General features: G+C 49.1%; 9 protein-coding genes across 16 annotated transcripts; 5 read left to right on the top strand and 4 right to left on the bottom strand.

Annotated features, from left to right (window-relative positions):
- Nucleotides 1–384: 384 nt before the first annotated feature.
- Nucleotides 385–1,191, top strand: TERG_07875 (uncharacterized protein; the record flags this gene model as incomplete). The annotated part of the gene is made up of 5 exons (XM_003231527.1): nucleotides 385–447; nucleotides 550–715; nucleotides 788–975; nucleotides 1,043–1,098; nucleotides 1,158–1,191. 5 exons carry the CDS (start codon nucleotides 385–387, stop codon nucleotides 1,189–1,191), a joined length of 507 nt encoding a protein of 168 aa, XP_003231575.1.
- Nucleotides 1,192–1,521: 330 nt separating this feature from the next.
- On the bottom strand, nucleotides 1,522–2,508 carry TERG_07874 (uncharacterized protein; the record flags this gene model as incomplete). Its single annotated transcript, XM_003231526.2, has 3 exons — nucleotides 1,522–1,734; nucleotides 1,791–2,257; nucleotides 2,316–2,508. 3 exons carry the CDS (start codon nucleotides 2,506–2,508, stop codon nucleotides 1,522–1,524), a joined length of 873 nt encoding a protein of 290 aa, XP_003231574.2.
- A 127-nt stretch (nucleotides 2,509–2,635) lies between these two features.
- On the top strand, nucleotides 2,636–3,160 carry TERG_12607 (uncharacterized protein; the record flags this gene model as incomplete). The annotated part of the gene is made up of 1 exon (XM_047751546.1): nucleotides 2,636–3,160. The coding sequence occupies one exon, from the start codon at nucleotides 2,636–2,638 to the stop codon at nucleotides 3,158–3,160; it is 525 nt and encodes a 174-aa protein (XP_047607395.1).
- Nucleotides 3,161–6,184: 3,024 nt separating this feature from the next.
- Nucleotides 6,185–7,819, bottom strand: TERG_07872 (homoserine O-acetyltransferase; the record flags this gene model as incomplete). Its single annotated transcript, XM_003231524.1, has 1 exon — nucleotides 6,185–7,819. One exon carries the CDS (start codon nucleotides 7,817–7,819, stop codon nucleotides 6,185–6,187), a length of 1,635 nt encoding a protein of 544 aa, XP_003231572.1.
- A 269-nt stretch (nucleotides 7,820–8,088) lies between these two features.
- Nucleotides 8,089–10,574, top strand: TERG_07871 (uncharacterized protein). Of its 2 annotated transcripts, XM_047750492.1 has the most exons (2): nucleotides 8,089–9,071; nucleotides 9,128–10,574. In XM_047750492.1, the coding sequence occupies exon 1, from the start codon at nucleotides 8,692–8,694 to the stop codon at nucleotides 9,013–9,015; it is 324 nt and encodes a 107-aa protein (XP_047607394.1). In that variant the 5' UTR covers nucleotides 8,089–8,691; the 3' UTR covers nucleotides 9,016–9,071; nucleotides 9,128–10,574. The 2 variants fall into 2 exon arrangements, with proteins under 2 accessions (XP_047607394.1, XP_047604831.1); XM_047748841.1 differs by having other exon boundaries at nucleotides 8,089–10,574.
- Nucleotides 10,575–11,156: 582 nt separating this feature from the next.
- On the top strand, nucleotides 11,157–13,031 carry TERG_07870 (uncharacterized protein). Its single transcript, XM_003231522.2, has 2 exons — nucleotides 11,157–12,877; nucleotides 12,954–13,031. Exons 1-2 carry the CDS (start codon nucleotides 11,785–11,787, stop codon nucleotides 12,995–12,997), a joined length of 1,137 nt encoding a protein of 378 aa, XP_003231570.1. The 5' UTR covers nucleotides 11,157–11,784; the 3' UTR covers nucleotides 12,998–13,031.
- Nucleotides 13,032–13,089: 58 nt separating this feature from the next.
- TERG_07869 (AGC/PKA protein kinase) lies at nucleotides 13,090–15,279 on the bottom strand (the record flags this gene model as incomplete). Its single annotated transcript, XM_003231521.2, has 4 exons — nucleotides 13,090–14,607; nucleotides 14,676–14,800; nucleotides 14,879–14,971; nucleotides 15,027–15,279. The coding sequence occupies 4 exons, from the start codon at nucleotides 15,277–15,279 to the stop codon at nucleotides 13,885–13,887; spliced, it is 1,194 nt and encodes a 397-aa protein (XP_003231569.1). The 3' UTR covers nucleotides 13,090–13,884.
- A 456-nt stretch (nucleotides 15,280–15,735) lies between these two features.
- On the bottom strand, nucleotides 15,736–17,540 carry TERG_07868 (V-type proton ATPase proteolipid subunit 2). 3 transcript variants are annotated; one of them, XM_003231520.2, is made up of 8 exons: nucleotides 17,056–17,450; nucleotides 16,958–16,975; nucleotides 16,885–16,897; nucleotides 16,731–16,813; nucleotides 16,549–16,661; nucleotides 16,402–16,486; nucleotides 16,261–16,346; nucleotides 15,736–16,205 (listed from the first exon to the last, which is right to left on the bottom strand). In XM_003231520.2, the coding sequence occupies exons 1-8, from the start codon at nucleotides 17,101–17,103 to the stop codon at nucleotides 16,163–16,165; spliced, it is 489 nt and encodes a 162-aa protein (XP_003231568.1). In that variant the 5' UTR covers nucleotides 17,104–17,450; the 3' UTR covers nucleotides 15,736–16,162. The 3 variants fall into 3 exon arrangements, with proteins under 3 accessions (XP_003231568.1, XP_047607393.1, XP_047604830.1); XM_047750491.1 differs by having other exon boundaries at nucleotides 16,261–16,486; XM_047748840.1 differs by having other exon boundaries at nucleotides 16,261–16,486; nucleotides 16,731–17,540.
- A 91-nt stretch (nucleotides 17,541–17,631) lies between these two features.
- Nucleotides 17,632–23,401, top strand: TERG_07867 (uncharacterized protein; the record flags this gene model as incomplete). Of its 5 annotated transcripts, XM_003231519.2 has the most annotated exons (4): nucleotides 17,632–21,152; nucleotides 21,220–21,647; nucleotides 21,709–22,140; nucleotides 22,207–23,401. In XM_003231519.2, 4 exons carry the CDS (start codon nucleotides 18,323–18,325, stop codon nucleotides 22,279–22,281), a joined length of 3,765 nt encoding a protein of 1,254 aa, XP_003231567.1. In that variant the 3' UTR covers nucleotides 22,282–23,401. The 5 variants fall into 5 exon arrangements, with proteins under 5 accessions (XP_003231567.1, XP_047607389.1, XP_047607390.1 ...); XM_047750487.1 differs by having other exon boundaries at nucleotides 18,323–21,152; nucleotides 21,709–23,401; XM_047750488.1 differs by having other exon boundaries at nucleotides 18,323–21,152; nucleotides 21,220–22,140.
- Nucleotides 23,402–23,458: the final 57 nt, after the last annotated feature.

The following is a 23,458-nucleotide window of genomic DNA, read 5'->3' as shown; positions in this document are numbered from 1 at the left end:
CCCTGGCCAGCGAGCACTGGTCGAACGCCCTCCACCGACCAAGCCACTCTGGACTCTCTCCACCGCGCAGCACCGCCAGCAAGCTCGTTCTGCAGCCAACACCGCAATCGCTAGCTCGCTAGTTCGCTGATCAGAGCAGCCAGTGGCCAATGGCAGCGGCATCCTGGCCCTTATTTGCGTCATCGGTGCAAGCTCTGCTGCTTGATTGCTTTTTCCTGGCCGTCCGTCGGTAGGCCTATAAAGTCGGCCTGGCATCCCGGGCACCAATATCCCCCCAGCTGTCTGAATGACTTTCTCGATCTCGATACCTCCAGACATCCATCCTCACAGCGCATTCGTCCATTGTTCAACCGGTAGTGTGTGCAAGAAAAAAGGCCCGTCAAGATGCCCGTCTTTTCCCGTATCGTCTCGCCCCTCTTCAGGATCGGAGAGATCCTCTTCGGCGCTGTAAGTGCTATTGATCCCTACCCTAGCTCTGGGCACTCGAAATCTCGACCGCATCGATCCTACAGTACAGCGTACAGACGGGCTGACTCGATGCATTGACAGGTCGTTGCAGGCATTATCGGCTCCTACCTGCGCTCCTTCAGCCGCAATAACAACGGCGATTTCCCCCAGAGCCGCTGGATCTACACCGAGGTCATTGCTGGTGTTTCTATCCTGCTAGGCCTGCTCTGGCTCTTCCCGACCTCCTTTTCCTTCAAGACATGGCCTAGTATGTTTTGCCCTCCTTTTTTCAGTCATATTGTCCCCCTTAATAATGTATAACGTACTAACGTATCATCAGTCGACGTTATCCTCTCGCTGGCCTGGTTTGCCTCGTTCGCTGTACAGGTTAACTCTCTCGGTACTCGAAACTGCGGCACGGCCTTCCAGTGGACCGGTTTCACCAACGGTGACCCCTGTGGCCGATGGAGAGCTGCAGAGGCATTCAGCTTCCTCTCTGCCTGCTTCTGGATTGTCTCTGCCCTCATTGTATGCATCCTCTCTATTCTCTCTCTCTTCTCACCTAGGACCTTCTTGTTGCTAACTAGCGTTGCAGGGCGTCTGGTTCACTTTCCGCAAGCGCAATGAAGCCGTTGCTGGAGATGGCGTCAGGTCAGTATTCATCTATGTATACCTGTCTCTCATGAACAGATTGGCTAACTTATATCTAGTGGCCGCAAGTGGTACCGTCGCCATGCTGTCTAAGCGTCTTCAAGGCAGCATTCCTCCCATTCCACGGAGCTGTTCAATGCCATCGGCAATGAAGATATACGGCTATCACGCTACTCATGTCATGTTATGATCATGACCCACTGACGGTTCCCTTACGTCCCTAATATCTAATCATCTCCTCGATACCCTCATGTTCCCCTACCATCTGGTTTTGTAGTCTTGATATACCCGAGTGATGATTTATTGCGAGCCCATGATACTTTCCTTATTACTCTTTAAAACTAGCTTAATGAAGATAATGCTGCAATGAAAGATAATCACTTTCTTTTTAAGAATATTTCGTTTACTGCCACTTAAGTACTCTCATACATAACCCTTGCACTTCACTTGTTTCAGGCGCTGTCTCCCGCCATCACCAATGATCAGGGCAGTAAGTTTCCCTCCTCGAACGCATGAAGTGTCTAGTCCTTTTGTATACAACCGTATCACCGGAAGCTGTTTCGCATCGTGGCCATATATCACCGTAGTAGGCCGTTCATTCTTCTTCACCATCCGACGCTGGTACTCGTCAAACACCTAACGACGTCTATAAGAATCCAACCTCGGCATGCGTCTCAACGCAGGTAACTCACCTTGGACCAGCCAGTGCCCTCTTTCAACGAGCTGGGTGTATGGCTATCCACGTCAAGAGTCCTCATGGTCATTACAGACGATGGATCCTGACGTTCAAGCGGCACGCCCGGTACTAGCCCTCCATGAACGACGACCACATCCCCCATGTCCCTAATATATCCTACCTTGAGGATCACAGGACATGATTCAAGCCAGGTGGCGTCATCGTCTGAGAGTTGACGCGCAAGGACATGGGCTTTTGTCTCTCGTTCGGCACTAGATCCAGTACTCCGTGATGAATCTAACATTTCACGCCGGGTTAACAGGACCTTATCTTCATGGTTCCCTCGAACGCAGGAAGCACTGTACTCTCGTGCAAGACGCACTACTTCAACGCTCTCGGGGCCCTTGGATATCAAGTCTCCGGTGAATATCAAGTGATCTCTTTTCTCACGATTAAACGATATACGTGCAAGCAGTTTCTCTACTACGAAGCATCAGCCCCGAGCATCCAAAGTGAACCAAATTGGCGATATAATACTTACACTCATCCTTGCATCCATGGACATCGCCAACAATTATAAGTCTTCGTTTTGAGCGGCGAAACCACGCCTTCTTCTCGCCTGGTAACAGCCGTGCATCCAAGGTCTGTATGTGAGCCATATCACTAAAGCCCGGCAGAGCATTCGACCCGAACCATCCACCGATGCGGTCTCTGTTACCCTCGTCCAGGGCCATGTCTAGCTCCTTATCTTTTACTGTTTCCACAGTGGAGTATCCTAGACTCTTCCAGGCTGCGAAGGACAGACATATGAGGACGAGCAGGACGAGCAAGTATCGCCTATGACGTAGTGACGTGAAGCTTATGGTGTTGGTGACGGCGCCGCAGCGCCTGCCCGTGCGTATAGAGGGCATTTATGCATCTATCCTGCAATTATCAGGGGTCGTATACGACGGCTACAAGCTGGATATTTGCCTGGGAACTGAAGAGGGAGATACAGTAAGCTTCATTCTTGCCGGTCATGGAACCTTGGTTGATGCGAACTCTGTCTGCTTAATGCCTTCCTGTTCATTTGCACGGTACCATCTAGTGAATGGCAATGATTTGAACAGTGGTGGATATTTGGTAGAATTTGGTAAGCGATATGGTCTCGTTGATTCGTCAGTGTGCATTCTAAGGGTTAAAATACGCCATGTACAGATAGAGCTCCATGTAAAAAGAAAAGAAAAGAAAAGGCAATCACCTATATCGCTGGAAAAACCGCTCCTCTTCCATACGCTCTCTAACTTTTTGTATAATCGTATCATCGTAGACCTCAGAGTGTTTCTTGCCTCCCTTGAGCACTTCCGTCTCATGGTGCAGCGCTTCCTCCTTGGTCATGCACACTAGCTCGCTGAGCTGTAATCGTACCCCTTTTTGGCCCTGCTTCAGCAATTCTGGGTCGGCTCCGAAACCATGAAGAGGTCGTTCCCATCGTATCAGCACAAGCCGAGTTGTAAGACCGCTGACCACGCTTTTGCTTCTCCATATCTCCTCAATAAGGTATCCAACATCCTCCTTGCTGATCGGTATTCTCAATCCAACCGGATCTTGGCCTTCGATAGTCTTTGCAAGACGAGCTTCTGTTCCCTGCAGAGCCCCCAAGATGCTGTCGTAGAATTTATCTCTGCTTTTACCGGCCGGGTTGTATTCGTTGGGGTACCCGGATACCTCGCATATGACGTGGTTTGCAATAGTATAGCCAAAGACAGCGGGCATGGTGCCTAGAACTGGAAGTATACGGACCCTAAAATCCGGCAGCACGCCCAGGTCAGAGACATCGCCCTTGCTGATCTCCTCTTCGGCTAGGGGTAGGAGCTCAGCTTTTCCTGGGCCTGGCTTCTCAAGTGAGAAAACAACGGGTATGCCGCTTGAAACACCGAGCATCTTCAGACGACGTCTTGTACTCCTTGATAGAGGGTCTTCTAGACTGAGTGAGATGTCCCCTATAGCAACCCGGGTAGGATCCGATTTACACCCTGCACCCATAGATGAAATCACTTTGATACCACGCGAGTGGCAGTAGTGAAGCAGCGAAACCTTGGATGATATATTGTCAATACAGTCAAGGACATAATCCGGTTTGCTGGTAACCGTATCATTCGCCATGGACCAAGAGTTGAGTAGTTGGTCCGCAACTGCCTCGCTGTATAGTTGATTTCGGCAGTCAAATCGAACCCAGGGGGTAACTTGCTGCAATCTTTTCTCAATACAGTAGACTTTGGGTGTTCCCACATCGGCCAACGTTGCAAGTGCATGTCGATTTAGTGATGAGAGCGTAACTTGGTCGAAGTCTATGAGCCGAATTCTTCCAACTCCTGATCGAGCAAGGGCCGCAGCCGCATGAGAGCCTACTCCTCCACAGCCAACGACTATTATAAAGGAAGATCGGAGCTTTTCTAGGCCTTCGTCATTGAGAAATACACGGTTTCGAGCAAGCTGTTCGAGAATGAGATCTAAACAGGCACACATTAGCTCAAGCATAGACATGTAGAGCAAAATACAAACATACCATCATCATAGTCTCCTTGCTGAGCTCTCTTAGCCAACAAAGCACTTCTCCGATCCTCCTCGCTTATCGGTGGTGTCACCACACCGTACTCTGTAAGCTTCACGGTTTGTTAGCTTGCTGCTGAAATAAAAATTGGGTATCAAGTTATGTAGTTATCTCAAATTGCCAAATAACCACATCAATCAACAGCCCAGCCACCCCAAGGGTTACCAACCTTCTCAACAGAGCTCTCATCCAAGGCCGGTATCGAAGCCTTGAGCTCCTCAACGGCTGCCTGGCGCTTCACGCTCTGATAACCAAGAATTGCACCGGCTACCGCAACTCCAGACAACACCGCCGCACCCGCCAGCTGCACACCATGCGAGCTTGCCTGACGTTGTATCCAGCTAGTCATAGTTTCCGACCTTCTTCCGCCCTGCCTGGCTGCCCTCGGTGGTTCACTGCCTTCTGCGTGTGTGTAGCGACGGTCGATCTTCCTCTTATCGTCATTATCTGCCCATGGGTTGTCGTCGTAATATTCGTAATCCTGTGACCGGCTGTAATTATGATATCGTGGGTAGTCCATCGCTTCAACCCGGGCGCTTTGCATCCATCACCGACATGGCAGACCTGTCGGGATACGTATAGGCGTTATATAGGCGATGCGAGATGAGTGACGATGCTGTCCTCAGCCGCCTCGCTGTTGCTGCGCTTCGCTGGCCGTCGATGTCATCGTACATGAAGACAGGCACGTGACTGTATTTTTCCCTTGCTATAAATAGGGAGCTTCGCTTTCTTTTCTTCACATTAATATATCAAGTCTCGATGATGATAAATCTCACAGAGCTGCACCGAGTCTCCCCGGGACACCTGATAGCTGAGTTAACCTCGCATGGCCTCTCTGAGGCCCTGGGAGGGATAAACCGCATTAGATGCGACCCTTGAAGGACACGAATGTGGACATTTGAACAGAGATCTTAGAGACACTCTTACAGCCATTTCAGCTGATATCGTGATGCTTTATTATATATAATCTGCAGGTTCATGCCTTCCCCGTTGCTTGCTATTTTATGGGTCCCTCAAAGGAAGATAGAAAACGAGCATGATCAATGATCAACCTGTCAAATGTGTCAAGGTTGTAAGGTACGTTTGTTTGTATTGACCACCTTTCTCTTGCATTTGCGAGTCCAACTACATGAGGAATTTTCATTTCCGTCTAAGGTGCGGGAGAATGAATCCCTTTTGCTCCGCATGTTTTGCTCTTTAGTGTTACAAAACGGCGTCTGAGCAATTACCAATGCCGTGAAAAAGTAGTTTTCAATCTGATATACCCTGTTTTCTTCTTCTCTGTATTGCCTACCCTCGTTTCTCCTAGTGTGGCCTCAGCTAACTGTGATATAGCTATCTACTTACCAAAGACGTCAATATATAAATAATATACTACTCGTGAGCACAGGGGTTACCTACTCGATTTTCCTAGACAATGTATAAAACGTTGTGCGATAGAAATAAAAACGCAGCACTGGAAAAGGGAGGGTAAAGATGATTGGCCGTCCGGTGATGATTCAACGTGTCTAAAGCCAAAGTTGCATGATATCCTGCAGGCAACCTGATCGAAGGATGACCCTTCTGATCAGGCTGTATTGAAACACAGTTGTATGGAAATCAATGAGAACAGCAAGAGAGCTAATCTGAGGACACTCAAGGCTTTTCATTTCTATCCTCCCAGATGGCATTTACTTCGGGAGGATGGGGTCTAGTTGATTGAGTGGATTGGTTATATGCAGAATATGGTCCATAGTGATATTCTAAATTACATTGCTTGAAATTGAATGAGACGCCGTAACTCCAAAGTGCTGCATATACGGTATACCCAAAAATCATCATGCAAGAAACTCCTTCACAGGGCCTCCAATATTCTTCAAATCCAAGAGGAAAGTGTCGTGTCCGAAGTGGGATACATCTTCACTTAACTCGACGTGCTTGACAGCCTTACTACCAGCAGCCTGGAGTGAGTCCGCGATTTCTCGCTGCTGCCAGGCAGGGAAGAGAATATCACTCGCTACCCCCATGACGAGTATAGGGTGATTCTTTAGCGAGGAGAGCCCGTTAACTAGATCCATGGGAGGACCTGAGGAGGCAGATTCAGATTTTGTAGCTGAAGAAGGGCTACCCGAACCCTGCGCACTGTCACCTGTGGCTGGTTGTTCTTCGTACGGCTTTGAGGGTAGAGTTAGACTACAGGACGCATTATCCTGAGGAGACATCTTCCCGCGTGAGGAAATCCTTTTCTCATTCTCCAGTCGACGTAGAAGCGTAGCTTGTTGCTGTGATATCCCCAAGTCGAAAAGGTCCATGGCCTTAGAAATATATAGAAGACTGTTCGAATCGTACTCAAGCGAAAATTTCTCGCCCGCATGGTCGAGATACGTCTCAATTAAGAAATCAGGACATAATGCTGGGTTCTTGCTTGAGTCTGCTCGCTTTCTGCCAAATCGTTTCTCCCACTCTGGTCCACTACGATAGGTGACCGTAGCAATCTCTCGAGCCAACTTCATACCCGAATGGGGTGGGATTGAATCGTAGTAGAATCCCCTCGCCCAGTTGGGGTCCATCATGAGGACTTGGCGTTGAGTGTGACGCATAGCAATGCTATAAGGATGGCTCCTGGCACATCCGCTGATGCTGACTATCTGCCTCACTCTCTCAGGAAATAGTATCCCAGCGGCCAAGCTCTGCATTCCACCCATACTAGCACCAACAGAGGCATATAGCTTCGAAATCCCCAGATGGTCTAACAACCGAAACTGTGCTCGAACCATGTCGTTCAGAGTCAAGATAGGGAACCTGGTGGCGTACCGTTTGCCGTCCGACGGGTCAATTGATGAAGGGCCTGTGCTTCCATAACAGCCCCCGATCACATTCGTGCAAATGATAAAATGCTTGTCCGTATCCAAGGGAGCTCCTGGCCCGATGAATTTTTCCCACCACCCAGGCTGCGGGTTTGTCTTGGTGCTGTGCGCATGACTTGAAGCTGACAAGCCGGTGTGGAGGAGTATAGCATTGCTCTTGTCCGCATTCAATGTCCCCCATGTTTCATAGGCAATATCAAACTCGGGCAGCATTCCGCCCCAATCCAGTAGGATATCTTGCTTAGAAGTAAAAAGCTCATGCTTTCCGACTGTATATGATGGTTCCGGCCCGGAAGCTAACGATCTCCGGGACAGAGCAGCAGATTTGGCCTCTAGAGCATCTAGGCATGGGAATGACATGGCAGGGTTGGACGAATCATGTTGGTTTCCGCTCTGAGGCTTCGACTGGAAGACAGTAGCCTGAGCACTGAGAGGTTGTCTGGTGTGATGGATTGCCCGCTGGTGGATCAACGGCACGGCAATGCTGCGGCGGCATGCGACTGTGAAGGCAGTATCCCGGCAACTGTGAGCCAGGCATCTCCCAGAAAATGCCTGCGTCGCACTTCTGGCTGCTTGCTGAAGGGTGCCTATCTTCTCTAACATCATCGTCAACCTGGCTGCAGCACAAAGTGAGGAGTTTCAATGTCCATCTTCGCTTGTCTCGCTTGTCCGTCCTTCTTTGCTCTACCAAACTAGTTGGCTCTGAAGGCGCTTACAAATCTTGGACCTCGGCTCTTGCATCATCTTGGCACTTATCTATTGGTTGAGATCTTGTTTATTCTCTGGCCCAATGAAAAAGTCAACAGACATTGTGGTAGGTTGAAACTGTATTATTCATTCCTGCCAATTTTTTTAACCAATCATAAATTATATTAAATGAAAATAATTGAGCATAAAGGAATGGCATTGATTAATTCTGAAAATGAGCATCGACTTTGAATACGTTTCCTAGCCAATAGAAGCAGCGCATTGTTACAAGGAGAGTAGCCAAAATAATATTTTGGCCAATAGTGTTTGATCCCCTTCCTACTCCTTTTGCGCTAGAGTTTAATGACTAATACAGCCATGAAATGGCTGTATCGAGCATGTCGAATTTCAACGACAACGACAAACAGCTCAAGTTAGCAATTATTGAAACGAAATGTACTGACCGGAAGTTGCCCAAGATATTTGCTATTTGCTAATAGCTGTACCTGCTGCGGTACCCCACTTTAATAACCTGTCGTTATGGTCCTCATGGACCATGGCCCTAGCTGTGTTGATCTGATGAACACGACCATGCCTTTGGGGCTATAACCCGATTTATATATAAGCTATGTACATCTCAGGGATACCCATCTGTTTACGTAAACCACTCTAATCATGGCTGTGAGAGGATTGACGGTAGGGGGAAGCCTGTGCGGACAAAAGGGCAGATCATACAGTGATATAAGCATCCAGATGCCCACCATGGATAACCTCGTTGCCCAAACTCCCCCATGGATATCCGTTTCAGTTACCCCATGGGCACCGACGTCATTGCTGTTGGTGCTGCCGGGGAGTTGATTTTGGATCGGCCATCGACCAAGAGCTTCCTGGCCTCTCGATCCAGATGGTGGGCCGCAGCAGCCGCTGTTTACAGATCTTATCGACAACGATGTACATACCGGATTATTACTAAGAATAACGGAGCTATGCATGGTTACACGGTACTCAATTATGCAGCCTGCCAAACCCCAATGTTTCTCAGTCTTCCGCTCATATTTTCCCGCCGGTATTATGATGTGGACGGAGTACGTTGGGCATTCGACATCGTCAGGTAGCGTGTTCGGACTGAAATAGTTGCTAGTGGTTAATATAAGGAACCGAGGATGATGCAGTGAGGGAAATGGTCTGATAACTGGATTTCCCTAATGATAACTAACTGCACCCAAGCTATAAATGATCCGACTACTCCGGATATGGCTCCAGAAAAAATGCATGCATCTCGCTGAAGCAAGCCCCGCAGAAACATCCAGGAGATGGCCACAGCCAGAGCGGGGAAAGCTCAAATCATCTTTGAGCTCCCGTAATGGATAATCCGTACGTGGATTGCCGACGGACGCTCATGGCAATCGACGGATGTGACCTGAACTAACGACGGCAAGTGGAAGATACACAGTATGAAATCCCCTCACTCAACCTTCTTCGTACCGGGTGAGAGTTCAATGCTCAAGTTGAACTGTTCTTTCGTCAGAGAATAGCGTATGTACTTACTCTGGAAATTCAGTGGTGATAGCCCAGAATCGGTCCTTTGACCCGAGTGAAGCTAGGAACGCAAGGCGTAATGGATAGCCATACTAAACCATATTCGTATTTTGCTCGTCGATCGTCCAGATTTAGTTATTTCGGGAATGAATCCTTGTAACCGCCTTGTTGACGCGACCATTATTTGCCAGGGCATTTCTTGGGACTTACGTTGGCACTGCTGTCGATCGAAGGGCGGCGTCTGTAACCTGGAGATACGAGAAGAAGTTGTATGGAAACTTCTATCCTTCAAAGCGGAGAAACTTCGCAGCCAAGAAGACCCCCCTATATGTATCTTTGAGGCAAAGGAGTCCGCCTTCCATTGCCTCTGGTGGGTACAATATACAGCTACGTCAGCAGCGTTGCATCTGTGCCACTAAATGCCCATGTCCGTGGGCAGGTTACAGAGTACAGGGAGGGCAAGTAGCAGATCAACTGGGAGGACCTCATGAGAAGCAATCATGGGTGCAGTACAGAGTAGACATCTCCCATATCATACTGGCTGAGCAGGTAACGAGATGACCAGCCAAACAGGTCAGAGGACGTCACTCCGGCAGGAAAAAGCAACGAGCACTCCAAGGCCGAACGGTTCGGTCGTGCACAGCCTTGAAACTTGACCATCTCGTTTAACGACTTAAGGGACGGGGCTGATAACTGGCAACATCTCCAACGCATGCGAAACAGCCTATGTTCCGAGGCAACTGTACACCTCACATCATGTTCGTCTTAATAGGCTAGCTTCGCGGATGGGACTTGTACAGTGCATTATTGAGACAGCCATATGCGTCTGTCATTATAGGCCTATCTTCCTTATCTCACAAGGGGTCACAAAGAATACACTGTGAAAGCGACGGATGGGACGAAGCTTGTCATTCACCATTGACTTGATCTGGGAATGATTATCCCATCATCCATACGAGCGCATGTTAAACCCTCTCTGTGCCGTCTCCTCGTGAAGAAGCCTGTCGTTGCTGTGAAAACCCTCTGCAATGCCCTCCGCAAGATCAAGGATTGATTCCCCCAAGCCTTGACTCTGAGCCTGCAGAGACAAGGCCGTCCCTCTTGCGGAATAGGGCGAACCAAATAAATTCTCCTTTGCCTCCACAAGCGTCCCCACCCCTGATAAGCCGGCTTTAACAGGGGCGTTAATATCTCCCTTCGAGAACTTTAGCCAGGGACACGCGCAGGGATGCCAGCCGCGAAGACAACCTTCGACCTCAGGTCAAAAAAAAAAGCAGCATCATCGTCTCTTCTTGCGTCGTCATCTTTTGAAAAGAGCTGATCCGCGTTTCAGAACACCCCATACGGTCAGCATCCACTGGAAAGGCGGAGATACGGGCCTGTCGGGCCTCATTGGATGTTCTCATGTGTTTCTTCTAAGTAGTAACACCCATCCCAGTTGATGCACCAAGCAGAAAAGCTTGTGCAACTTTGAGCAAAGGATTGGATCGAATCTTTGCTAGAGGAGCGGATGACATGAATATAGCCACGGAGCCATACGGAGCCAGGTGCGAGCCCGCAGTCCAGAACCACATATTATGGGGCCGGGCAGATAGGCGTAACGGGAACTCTGTGCCTGCCCGTGATTACCAGTGGAGGACATGCGACATGAGAGGCCCGTCCGATGGTCAATCCGGTGTTTTCTTCTGCCTGGGATGGCGAGTCTGTTGAACCTGGAGGGACTAGGGGTGCGCAACGAAGCTGGGCCGCCCGAGGATAGAGACGGCGGCAGTGGCCTTCTTGCGTTGCTTAACAGCAATATAATAGCCTGGGGCACATATACTCTGCGGGCTGCTGCTCTGGTTCGGAAGGTTGATCTTGTCTCTCGCATGTGGCGTGGTTGCTCTCCATCTTTGACCCCATAGCAGGAGATGAAGTTGACGTCGCCGGCCTTGCTGTAGGTAAGTCAGCAAGCTTGCTTTGTCAAGCGTGACCCAAAGATCTCCCTTTCTCCAACCAAAACACACGCCTGATCCTCCTCTGCTCTCTCATCCATCCTCAGCCACGGCCTGCATACATCACGCCCAACCCGCCAGCCTTTTCCCTTCCATTCCTTCCTTTCTTTCATTCTGTCATTCCTTTGCGTCTTCTCTTTCTTTTGTTCGTCGTCTTCATCATCATCATCTTTGTCTTCTTTTTTAACTGTTGTAATTTGCGCAGGTCTCTTTTCTAATATCGTATATAGAGTGCAAAGGGGACCTTGTTTTCAACACTATAACCAGCTCCGGGACAGCTTTCAAACCAGCAACATCCAGCTCCTTTGGGCGTCAATGCGGGTTCTCGGCTCAATATAGCCTGGAGCAAACATGATTTCCTTTCGAAAATGCGTGGTCATTGCCTTTTTCATCCTTTCTGGCATCTTCCTGCTGCATACAGCCCACTTCAAGCCCTCGCTGGCTAAGGCTGAACCGGGGACTCATCACCAACGATCAGAGCCACCGGACGCTCGACTCACTACTAAGCTGGGGTCTAAGGCCAATTCTCCATCTGAACAGGAACCTGAACAGGAGCCCGAAACCGAGTCCGAGCCCGTGAAAGAGCCTGAACCGGAGCCAACTACACTCCTGGGCCGTCTTAAATATCATTTCCCCTATGGCGTAAAGGCCAAGTTCCCTGGATACATCTGGCAGACATGGAAGTATACTCCCGCAGACGGGGAGTTCGACCCTATGCTACGGCCATTAGAAGCGAGCTGGACCGAACTGCACCCTGGATTCGTGCACCAGGTCGTGGACGATGAGAGTGCGATCTACTTCTTGAAATACCTCTACAGTTCCTTCCCGGAGATCATCGAAGCATACGAGTCATTGCCCTTGCCGGTTCTCAAGGCTGACTTCTTCCGATACTTGATTCTTCATGCTCGAGGGGGGATATATTCCGATATCGACACCACTGCCCTTCGATCAGCAACAGAATGGATACCAGCAACGTTTGACCGGTCAACTTTCGGATTGGTCGTGGGCATTGAGGCGGACCCAGACCGTGCTGACTGGGCTAAATGGTACTCCCGCAGGATTCAGTTTTGTCAATGGACCATCCAGTCGAAGCCAGGCCATCCTGTTCTGCGGGATGTCATTGCTAGCATCACCGAGGATGCCTTGCGTATGAAGGAGGAAGGAATTCTCACGAAGAAGGATATGGACAAATCAATTGTGGAGTTCACCGGCCCTGCGGTCTGGACGGACGCTATCTTCAGACATTTAAATGATCCCCTCATCTTCCCCAGTGAAGATGGCAAGCTTCGAAACATTTCCGCGCACCATTTCACTGGCATGACGAAGCAGAAGCAAGTAGGCGATGTTGTCGTTCTACCAATCACGAGCTTCAGTCCTGGTGTCCAGCAGATGGGTTCTGAAGAAGCAGACAGCGACATGGCTTTTGTCCAGCACGAGTTCTCAGGTATGTCCTCATACACGTACATTGAAAAGCACACCACTACCTAGCAGAACTTATCTAACTGTTACCCGTCATGCAGGAACGTGGAAGTCCGTTGAAGACAGAAGAATCGGACACTGGTAATTTTTACTACCCGACAATATCTTTTTTTTTCGTCTCTAATACCGCCGTTGAACGACCGCTTTACGACCTTCTCTTACAGCCAAAATCCCTTTAAAGAGGGGGGACCTTTATTCCTAAGATTAGTGATTCCCGCTGAGGTCTCCAGACCCCATCAGCCCGTTTTCTTTTTCGACTCACTCTCGTTACTTGCGTTTGATACCATCTCCTTCGTTCTACTCAGTTCTCGCTCGCTATACTCCCACTCTCGGCGACAACGAGAAGCGGCACACTCCTCTTACAACCAGAGCAGGCACTCTTGTTTATTTTTCCTAGTTGACCTGCATTTCTCTTCTTTGTCCATATTCACCTATTCTTTTTTTTTTCCCCTACCGGCACTCGGGCAGCATTACCACAGTACATAGATTTTTCAACCGGTTTAGACTCCGCCTACACTATCCAGTTTACTAGGCGTTGAGAGACAAAATGAGAGGCATATTATTCTGTCAACTCCAATATCCAAGCACTCAGTCAAGATATATGAGATACATATGTAGTGTTTTATAAGTAAATAAATGGTAAGATGAATATGTAACTGCGAATGGTATATAAGTAGATATAGGCTGTAAGGCAGTTGTGAACCGCCGCCCGAAGGAAAGATAGCCCGGAGCGTTTTCGTGACCGTAAGAATCACGTATATAAAGTTGGAGAAAAGAAAATGGTACAACGGAGGTAGTGCCAGGAGGTTGTGATGGGGGTAGATGATTTATCAATGTCGAATGCTGATGCCAATAACGTTGAGGTCGCAATGTGCGTGACGTTGTGAGCGAGCCCAAAAGAAACTCGCACAAATGAGCCCGGCCGTCAAGGTTGCCCCCAAAAAAATTATGTAGTCCCGTCCAAGAGCTCGCTTAAAAGTCCTGGAATATCTCTTCATACCGTGCCTTCATCTCATCGGTATACACCGCCTGCGTAGCTGGGCCCGGAGGGTCCGGGTACTCTTCGAAATTCGCTGTATCTGCAGGATGGCTCACCCGCGGCACAATCGGTCCCTTAGCCCGCTTGTTGTATAAGTCGTCCCAATCGATACCTTCAAAGAATGGATGGTCCCGAACCCGCTGACTTCCTCCGGATATATGGCCCGGCCGTTCGGACGGATTGACCTTGCAAAGAGCACTAATTATATCCTTAGCTGAGGCAGGCATGTTCGCGGGAAAACGGATGCATCCTGCAACTATCTTTTCGTATATTCCCATTGGGTTTGAGTCCCAGAAGGGCGGTTGACCGACTATAAACTCGTAGATGAGGATTCCCAGGGCCCACCAATCAACTGCAAGGCCATGGCCGCTGTTGTGTATGACTTCAGGAGCGAGGTATTCCGGTGTGCCGCAGAGGGTGTAGGTCTCGAGGTTATATAGCTGTTTTGCGAAGCCAAAGTCGACTAGTTTGAGATGACCTTCCTGATCGAGGAGGATGTTTTCGGGCTTGAGGTCGCGGTAGGCTATTCCATGCATGTCATGCAGGTACCCGATCACTAATGTTATTTCAGCTGCGTAGAATTTCGAAGTGTATTCGTCGAATCTGCGAGCTCGCCGGAGGAAGCTGAATATTTCGCCGCCAGGGCAGTATTCAAGCTAGACATGGTTAGCCGGGGAGTCCGTAGAACATAGGCTAAAAAGGGAGAGGTATGATAGGTCCACACCAGCATATAGAGGCATTGTTCATCCGAAAAGGTGGTGATTAGCGTCGTTATAAAAGGATGACCAGCAGCCTTGGAGAGGCACTTGCTTTCGTTTCGTACATGTTCGACTTGTTTCAGCTTTATCACTGCAGGTGAGAAAAATCCTCCGTTAGACAATGGCGCACCGCTTCCCGAGTAGTTGGGGGGGGGATCGGGTAGCTTACCTTCGGCTTTCCTGAGTATCTTCAGAGCAAAGATGTCCCTGTTGGGTTCTTTGACAGCCTTTAACCTGGCAAACCATACCCGAGCAAAGGTGCCTGTTACATGTTAGTAGCGTCCGGCATAGATCCAATAAGGTAGACTGGCACGTACCTGTCCCAAGGGTCTTGATGAGATCAAAGTCGTCAATTGCAAGTCCGTTATCGGGCAAACCGGCATCCTGCTTCAGCCGGGCTTGAACAACGTCCTTGGGAGTCCTAGGTCTCGATGCCGGCCATGAGAGACGGTCCGGCTTGACCTCAGCCTCTATATGATCCTGCTCCAGTACCTGCTGCTGCTGGTGCTGCTGCTCCTTCGCATGCGCTATGTCAGGCAACAGCTGTTTGATCATCTTCGTTGTTGCCATCACAAAGAGATGCGTTTCCTTTCCCCCGCCTTCAGTTGTAGTTGTAGTGTATTTCGTATATCTCCAAGCAGGCAGTAACTCTGTGGTTTGGTATTTCCCTAGCAAATTCCTTCTCTTATCTGTTTGCTCTCCGTTTTTCACCTCGCCATGCCGACACGATGGACGCCTAAAAAGGAGACCAAGCCCAGCGAAACCGGTTCGGAGATTTCGGCGTAGAGCGATACTTGGGTGACGTAGTTAGTTGCAGCTTGTTCAGCGGGCATTGAGGGCGCAAACGAGGCAAGCTGATGGGCGCGACAATCGCCATTGATGTCCGGAAGCGTCCGCAGGCCGAAGGAGAAGCACACGAGACATCGCCGTCCGGGGGGCTTTTTCTCTTTCGTTTCGTCTTCAGGCAAGCTAAAACGAAGCGGAAAAAGCTCTGGCGGCGGAACTTGCGACTTTCTCTGACGTAATAGGAGATTAGTCATGGCTTAGTCAGGTATATGGACAGGGAAGAGCAGGGCGGGAGAGAGGAGGAAGAAAGGAGGACGGCAGGGGGAGGCGGAAGAGGAAGCGGAAGGTGGAAGCAGACAAGAGACGATGATATTAGTTATTGGTAGAGTACATGCAGAGCGCAGGAAGCAGGTCTAGAGCAAGAAAGAATGGTAAGAACATCCCGAAACAGCCCGATACCTGGCTAGATGGCAGTTTGGGGCGCGGTGCTGGAGTATATACAGCAAGGGGGCACGTTGGAGAGCATGCTGTCTGCTGGAGATAGCAGGATATAGTAGATGGTAGGTGGTAAGTGGTACGTGGCAGATGAGATGGTAAATAATATGAAAGGGAGAAAGCAGAAGTGTCCATTAAACGACAGCAAAAGTTCTCGAGAAATGAAGCACGTCTATGCAGAACTCTTCGAGTTTAGAATCAGACCAACAATCAAACTAGCCAGAGAATTAGCACATAACTATTGACAAATGTGGGTAATGGCAAACATACCCATATAGACCCAGGACTTCGCCAAAAATCAATATCAAGACCATTCCTACAAACACCTTGGACTGTTGCATATACGCGCGTGTTCCCTAGGCATCTTTTTTTTAGTACAGGATCAAGCAGAGCTGTAGTGGCACAACTTACAGCTTCGCCGACGATTCCAATAGTGTAACCGGCAGCCAGGCCTGCAAGGCCGACTGAGAGACCAGCCGCAAGATGTAAACATCCCCTACCACCTAGTCAGTAGCCGTCCAGTCGTCTGTGTCCCAAGGTATTATGAGCTTCACATACGCATATAAACTATACTGCGTTTCTGGTGGTGGCCCCAGATCTCCGGCAATCAGAACGGCAACGACAAGTCCGTACACGGCGATGATACCGGCCATGACAACGGGTATCAGTGACTATAGGGTGAATCTATGTTAACAAAGTGTCCCTTCACACAAGCCAGCGGGTAAGATGCGGTAACATGCCTTCATAATCAAATCAGGTCTGAATGTTCCGACACCAGCAATACCAATTCCGGCCTTTGCTGTGCCATATGCCGCTCCTACACCTGGAAAGGGTAACATTGTCAGTATGAGGAGATTCCTATATTCCCATTGTGCACAGGAAGGCCAAACGTACATCCAAAGATTATCTAGTAATGCATCCATCAGCAATGCCCTTTGATAAGTTGGTGTCGTAGATAGGTACTTACAGCAGAAGCTATACCGGCCTGGTCCGTCGATGATAAGAGGTTAGTCCATGACTTTAAGCCCGGCCATCCAATAACAACAACAGGGAACCAGAACTAACCATCCCGATAAAGGGGGCAAACTTGGGAGCAAGCTCGCTCTCTGCCATTGTGTCTGCAGCTCCTGGCTGTATCTTGTTCGTGATCGAAGGCGGTCCTCTCACCCACCGTCTGGGATGATGAGTTCCCGTAGGCAGCTGTAGCTCTTGTTTATCGTCAGCGAGTCTGCTTCGTGTTCGTCCTCGTCCTCGTCCTCGTCGTCTACTCTACTCTACTCTCTCGCTAGACAGGGTGCCTTTCTATCTCGTAATGAAGCGTCCGCTATCTCTTCTTCTCCAGTCTCTTGCCTAGCTGTCTCTCTTGTTTATCTCTGTTCCTCGTCTTTTGGATGTTCAAAGATTTGAGATTCAGACCCAATCAGGATCCAGATCACGTGAATACACCAAATACAGCCGCCATACAGCCGCAGGGACGCAGCACACGCTCTGCATTCACTGTGACTTCACTTGGATTTTGTGGCAAAGGAGCATCTTCCCGGTCTCTGCTACTTTCTTGCTTCCTGGTAGCTGAAAAAAAAAAAAAAATCTGCCGTAGAACCCGCTGCGTCGGCACATCGAGGGCGTCCCTGTACTATTAGTTACCGCAATACCGGGCTAAACCCCTTTCGGCCGCCTGCTTCGTGAGGTCAAGGTCGAACATCCAAAAAGACGAAGAAGAAACATCTTCAACTCGCGGCTCAACGACATCTTCGTCTGCCTCCTTCGTGCATGCTGCTCGACCATCAGAGCTACTCCATCGACGTCTTCACCTCCGTTCACAGCTTGCTGCTGGCCCGGCATTGTCCTCCTGCACCGGGACCTCCGAGTTTTCCTCTGTCTGGAGGGCATTGAGGGGATCCCTATCTAACTCCCCCAGCAAAAGACACGCAGCTTTTGCTCCCTGCCGAAGCCATCTCCCTGCTGGCCTCAGTAAAGAGCGCTTGTCCTACTCCTCTTTGCTGGATACAGCTCGCGTGGACGTTCTCCTTTTGCGTCGTCTTTTCGCTCGGTCACCGTTTGACTTGCGTGGTTGAGCTACTCGGAGAATGCAGGGGAGCTGACCACCACAAACTCGCAGTCACTCTTCTTCCCTTTTTTTTTGGCCTCCAATTTGGATGTTACTACGAAGTGAATAAGTTGCCAGGTCTTCCTACCGACAGACTCGGTAGTACTCGAATCACACCCAATACGTCAAACCAGAACCCCAGCTTTATATCCGAGGGCTATTTCATACTTACATAAGAGGCGTGTGTGCGTGTGAGTGTGTGTGAGAGAAAGAGGCATATCTACTATGGCAGATCTGGGAGCCCAGCAAGGACGAGGTTACCGGCCTGGAGCCTCTCGTGGCCCTGCTTCTTCTTCCTTCCAGCGAGATGCTGCATTCTCAGAAATTTTCGGAGGAACGCCGCCTCCAGGCAGGTCTCAGACGATGACATCGCACTCTCCGCAGTTTAACCAGGAACGCGCCCATACAATGACCTCTCACCAGTCAGACCCGTACACCCAATCTCGGGGGCCGCCTCCTCCTATGCGACAGTCTCGTGGCGGATACCCGCCGAATCCGCAGGCGGGATATCAAAATTCTCAATGGCAACAACCTAACGGCTCGGGACCTCCCCCACAACAACGCGCACCGCCACCTCCCCATCATCAACAACGTCCTATGCCCCCTCAGAACCCGCAGCAATACCCTTCTGGTATGCACCAACGACCTTACGCCGGTCGGCCTCAGTACCCTCACCCCCAACGACTAGACTCCCGCCCAGGACCCATGCCTCCTCAGTTCCAACAGCAAAATCCGCACGGACGCCCTTTGCCTCCTCCAGCTCTCAACTCAGATCAGTATCGGTCTCGTTCAATGGCTAGACTAGGAGGGCCTCCTTCATACCAATCGCCGCAGTCACAATTCCCTCCGACCCCTGTCAATGCTTTCCGCCAGCAATATCATTCTATGGGTTCTAGAACCGCCCAGGGCCGTATCGTTCCAGAAAGGCATGATAACGAACGAGCCATGTCAATGAGTTCTTACTCGGCAGACCGCGACCACGCCCAAACCATCAGTTCCGGAAGAGTTGTACCAAATAGAAGACGAGAGTCGGGTCTGGAACGGGAACGGGCTGGAGGTATGGACCGCCATTATTCAGAATCACCAGTATCAATACAACCAACTATAGATGAGCCACTGGTTCCCTCGCACTCTGGACATCATGCGCTACCCTCACAGCAAGATCTTCAATTGCGAGTGCGGCATCCCAGTGAAAGCTCTGTTAATTCACGTACTTTATCCATGGCATCAACCATCGCCCCCGAACGCAACAACAGTTTGCAAAAACCTGTCGCCGCCAAATCCCCTAATTCCTCCATGGCTGGAGCGCCTCCACCAAACAACGTTCACCGCAGAACGCCGCTCGCCTACCCAGCTCTCCTATCTCGAGTAGCTGCTGTCTTTAGGGAGCGCATTGCTGTTGGTGAGCGCATTAAAAATGACCTAGCCTACACTAACGCCTTTACCGGCGCAGAGGCTGTTGACTTGATATCCTACATTATTAAGACAACAGACCGCAACCTAGCTCTCCTTCTTGGTCGGGCTCTTGATGCTCAAAAACTCTTCCATGATGTCACGTATGACCATCGATTACGAGATGCTCCAGGTGAACTCTACCAGTTTAGGGAAACCCTAGGTGAAGAGTCACCTGTCAATGATGTCAACGGAGTATTTACGCTCTTGACAGAGTGTTATTCTCCTACTTGTACCAGGGACCAACTCTGTTATTCAATTGCTTGCCCGCGACGGTTGGAGCAACAAGCAAGATTGAACCTCAAGCCCCAACCGGGACTGAGACCATCTGCCTCCAAGGGAAGTCTTCATGACCATGAGGACAATGACGATCAGAAGCTTTGGATCAACATGGTGCCCAAGGAAGTAGCTGACAGTCTTGAGGACCGTGAGAAGAAGCGACAAGAAATCATCTTCGAGATGATGTACACCGAACGTGACTTCGTTAAGGACTTGGAATACTTGAGAGACTTCTGGATGCGCCCTCTACGATCCCCCAACAACCCTAGCCTTTCCCCGATCCCTGAGCATCGACGAGAGAAGTTTATCCGAACTGTGTTTGGTAACTGTCTGGAAGTTTTGAGCGTCAACTCCAAATTAAGTGAAGCCCTCAACGCGCGACAAAAGGAAACCCCAGTTGTGAAAACCATCGGTGATATATTCCTTCAATTCGTCCCTCGATTCGATCCCTTCATTAGATACGGTGCAAACCAGCTTCACGGAAAGTATGAATTTGAAAAGGAGAGATCCTCGAACCCTGCGTTTGCCAAATTTGTTGAAGAGACAGAGCGCCTGAAGGAGTCTCGAAAACTCGAACTGAACGGTTACCTTACCAAGCCTACCACTCGATTGGCGAGATATCCACTTCTTCTCGAAGGTGTGGCTAAATACACTGCCGACGATAGCCCAGATAAGGAGGATATCCCCAAGGCCATTGTCCTTATCCGAGACTTCCTTTCTCGGGTGAACACAGAGAGTGGAAAAGCAGAGAACCACTTCAACCTTGTGCAACTGAACTCTGCTTTGAAATTTACCCCGGGAGATTACGTTGATCTGAAGCTCACTGAGGAGAACCGAGTGATGTTGATCAAGATGGCATTCAAGAAGGGTCCGACCGACTCGGCAGAAGTTACAGCCTACCTGTTTGATCACTCTGTCCTACTTGTCCGCATAAAACCTGTGAATAAACGAGAAGAGTATAGGGTATATCGGAAGCCTATCCCGCTTGAGCTTCTTGTCATCACCCAAATGGAAGAAGTGTTGCCTAAACTTGGCATTCATAAACGCCCTACTGCCGGTGGCCTGATTCCAGGAACCAGAACAGCCAGTACGACTCCAGCTTCGTCCAAGGAGGGCCTGCCTGTTACCTTCCGTCACTTAGGTAAAGGGGGTTATGAGATAACTCTACACGCAACCTCCCAGACTCAGCGGAAACGGTTCATTGAACTGGTCGAAGAGCAACAGAGAAAACTGCGGGAGCGAAATAGTAACTTCTATTCCAAGACTATCCTTTGCGAGGGCTTCTTCAGTGCAGTCAATAGGATCAATTGTTTGGTTCCAATTGGTACGTACCTGTGTTCGCTTTTTTCATGATTTTACGTTAGGCTTCCACTAACATGACAACTATGCAGATGGTGGTCGCAAGCTTGTATATGGAACAGATAATGGTATCTATGTGTCTGAACGTTGGCCAAAGGATAAACCCGCAACTCCAAAGCGTGTCCTTGAAGCCAATGCGGTAACCCAGATTGATACCTTGGAAGAATACCAGCTGCTGCTTGTACTTGCCAACAAGACACTTAGCTCATACCCACTTGAGGCTTTAGATACAAGCGATAACCAGAGCGCCATGGTGCGGCGGCCCAAGAAGATTCAGGGTCACGCTAATTTCTTCAAATCCGGCATTGGTCTCGGAAGACACCTGGTGTGCTCCGTGAAGACCTCGACTCTATCAACAACCATAAAAGTCTTCGAGCCTATGGAGAATTTGGCCAAGGGCAAGAAGAAACCTCTCAGCAAGATGTTCCAGTCCGGTCAGGATGCTTTGAAACCCTTCAAGGTACTTAATCCTGATGTTTTCTTCAATGTTTCCAATGCAATCGCTAACCAAATCCTTTCAGGAATTCTACATCCCTGCTGAATCATCTTCGGTTCATTTCTTACGCTCAACTCTCTGTGTCGGTTGCTCTCGTGGCTTTGAAGTGGTCAGTCTAGAAACCACTGAGAGACAATCCCTTCTCGACCAAGCAGACACCTCACTGGATTTTGTTGCAAGAAAAGAAAACGTGAAGCCCATCCACATTGAACGACTAAATGGAGAATTCTTACTCAACTACTCTGACTTCTCTTTCTTCGTCAACCGTAACGGATGGCGAGCCCGTCCAGACTGGCGAATTGCCTGGGAAGGCAACCCTACTGCCTTCGCCCTATCTTATCCATACATCCTAGCATTTGAGCCCAGCTTCATTGAAATTCGGCATCTTGAAACCAGCGAATTGGTTCACGTTATGACAGGACGGAATATTCGTATGCTGCATTCTTCTACTCGAGAGGTTTGTCTCACTCTACCCTTTCATCTACCACGGCTTTAGTCATACCTTTACTAACCCCTACCACAGATAATCTATGCATACGAAGATGAAAACGGAGAAGATGTCGTCACCAGCCTTGACTTTTGGAACAAACCAGCATAAACGAGTAAAACAGGATTGCAAATTCACCAAGGAATAACGAAAAACAACAAATAATCAACACCATGGGAGTAACGGGATATCTTCGTCCAGCTTCTTTCCATCTTTTTGGGAGCATTTGAAGCTACTTACTGCCTTTTCTTCAACTTGTCCTATACGGCGTTCAAATTTTCCAAATCCTCGAGCGTTTATGCACCTGCCTTCTAATTCTTAGCCGACCCATTCTCACCCATGAGCAGAATGGGCATAATGCCTGATGTCACTCCTCCGTTCGCACCTCCTCCCTCCTGTTTCTGATGATGATGCCACCTTTCTTAACCACGACAAAATCCAAAACCATACCATATCCCTCCTGCTACCTCGATGAAAAAGCCTTTCCCATCCATGTCTCTGACCTTCTATACCATGTCCCCTAACCTCCTAACCACTACTACCTCCAGGCGTCCACCAACGACTAATTCATCCCAACTACATACATAGGTTAACTTATCAACCTGGTACCGTCTTCCTCTCTTCCACTGTATTTTTCTTCCTCTCCATCCCGCTTCATTCTCACGTCTTCGACTTTCTTCTATCTTTGAAATATTTTAATTACATATCTACCTACTTTCCCCCTCTTCTTCTCTTGATTTCTTTTATGTTAGTGCCTTTTATTCTCTTTACTTTTCTCCTTTTCTTCACTTCACTTCTCTTCACATACGGAATGATTCGCGAATGTTCTCATAAGGCTCGTCATGCAACTCTTGAGATACCCCCTCTCTTCTGGCAAGCAGTCGATCAATCAATCAAACTAGCAAGTTGTGGATAGGATTTTGATGCTCTCCCTATCATGTCTGTTTCCTCATTGTCCGTAGCTTCCTTGCTTCTACCTACGTATGTTAATTAGATTGTATAGATTAGCTACTTAGTTTGTTATCATGTTTTCGATGTTTCACTTTGCTTCTTTGCTGCTCAGCTTTGCGACGTAGGACATGAATCGTGGCAACGGGATTCGGACCAACAGTAACAAACGACAACGGGTTCAAACTGCCGTTAGAGTCGCACATAAAAAGCCATGTTTAGAATCCAGCTGAAACGACACGGATCGATATTGGAAGCGAAACGGGCTTCCTCATGCGTGGGAAAAAGATTTTAATCTCCTGCACCGTACGTGATGGCCTGATCAAGTCATAAAAATTAG

This window comes from Trichophyton rubrum (genome assembly GCF_000151425.1).
Source record: "Trichophyton rubrum CBS 118892 genomic scaffold supercont2.11, whole genome shotgun sequence".
Lineage (NCBI taxonomy): Eukaryota > Fungi > Ascomycota > Eurotiomycetes > Onygenales > Arthrodermataceae > Trichophyton > Trichophyton rubrum.
Note: the sequence above shows the minus strand (reverse complement) of the source record. Positions and strands in the feature narration are given on the sequence as shown.

Bases quoted from the DNA above. Each gene is read 5' to 3' on its own strand.
- TERG_07868 (XM_047748840.1), bottom strand. From the start codon at position 16,913: ATGGATGCATTACTAGATAATCTTTGGATGTACGTTTGGCCTTCCTGT. The intron at 16,662-16,730 runs GCATGTTACCGC...TTCACCCTATAG, and splicing joins GACCTGATTTGATTATGAAG to TCACTGATACCCGTTGTCAT. The intron at 16,206-16,260 runs GTATGTTTGCCA...TTCTCTGGCTAG, and splicing joins GAAGTCCTGGGTCTATATGG to TTTGATTGTTGGTCTGATTC.
- TERG_07871 (XM_047750492.1), top strand. From the start codon at position 8,692: ATGGATATCCGTTTCAGTTACCCCATGGGCACCGACGTCATTGCTGTT.
- TERG_07870 (XM_003231522.2), top strand. From the start codon at position 11,785: ATGATTTCCTTTCGAAAATGCGTGGTCATTGCCTTTTTCATCCTTTCT. The intron at 12,878-12,953 runs GTATGTCCTCAT...CCCGTCATGCAG, and splicing joins TGTCCAGCACGAGTTCTCAG to GAACGTGGAAGTCCGTTGAA.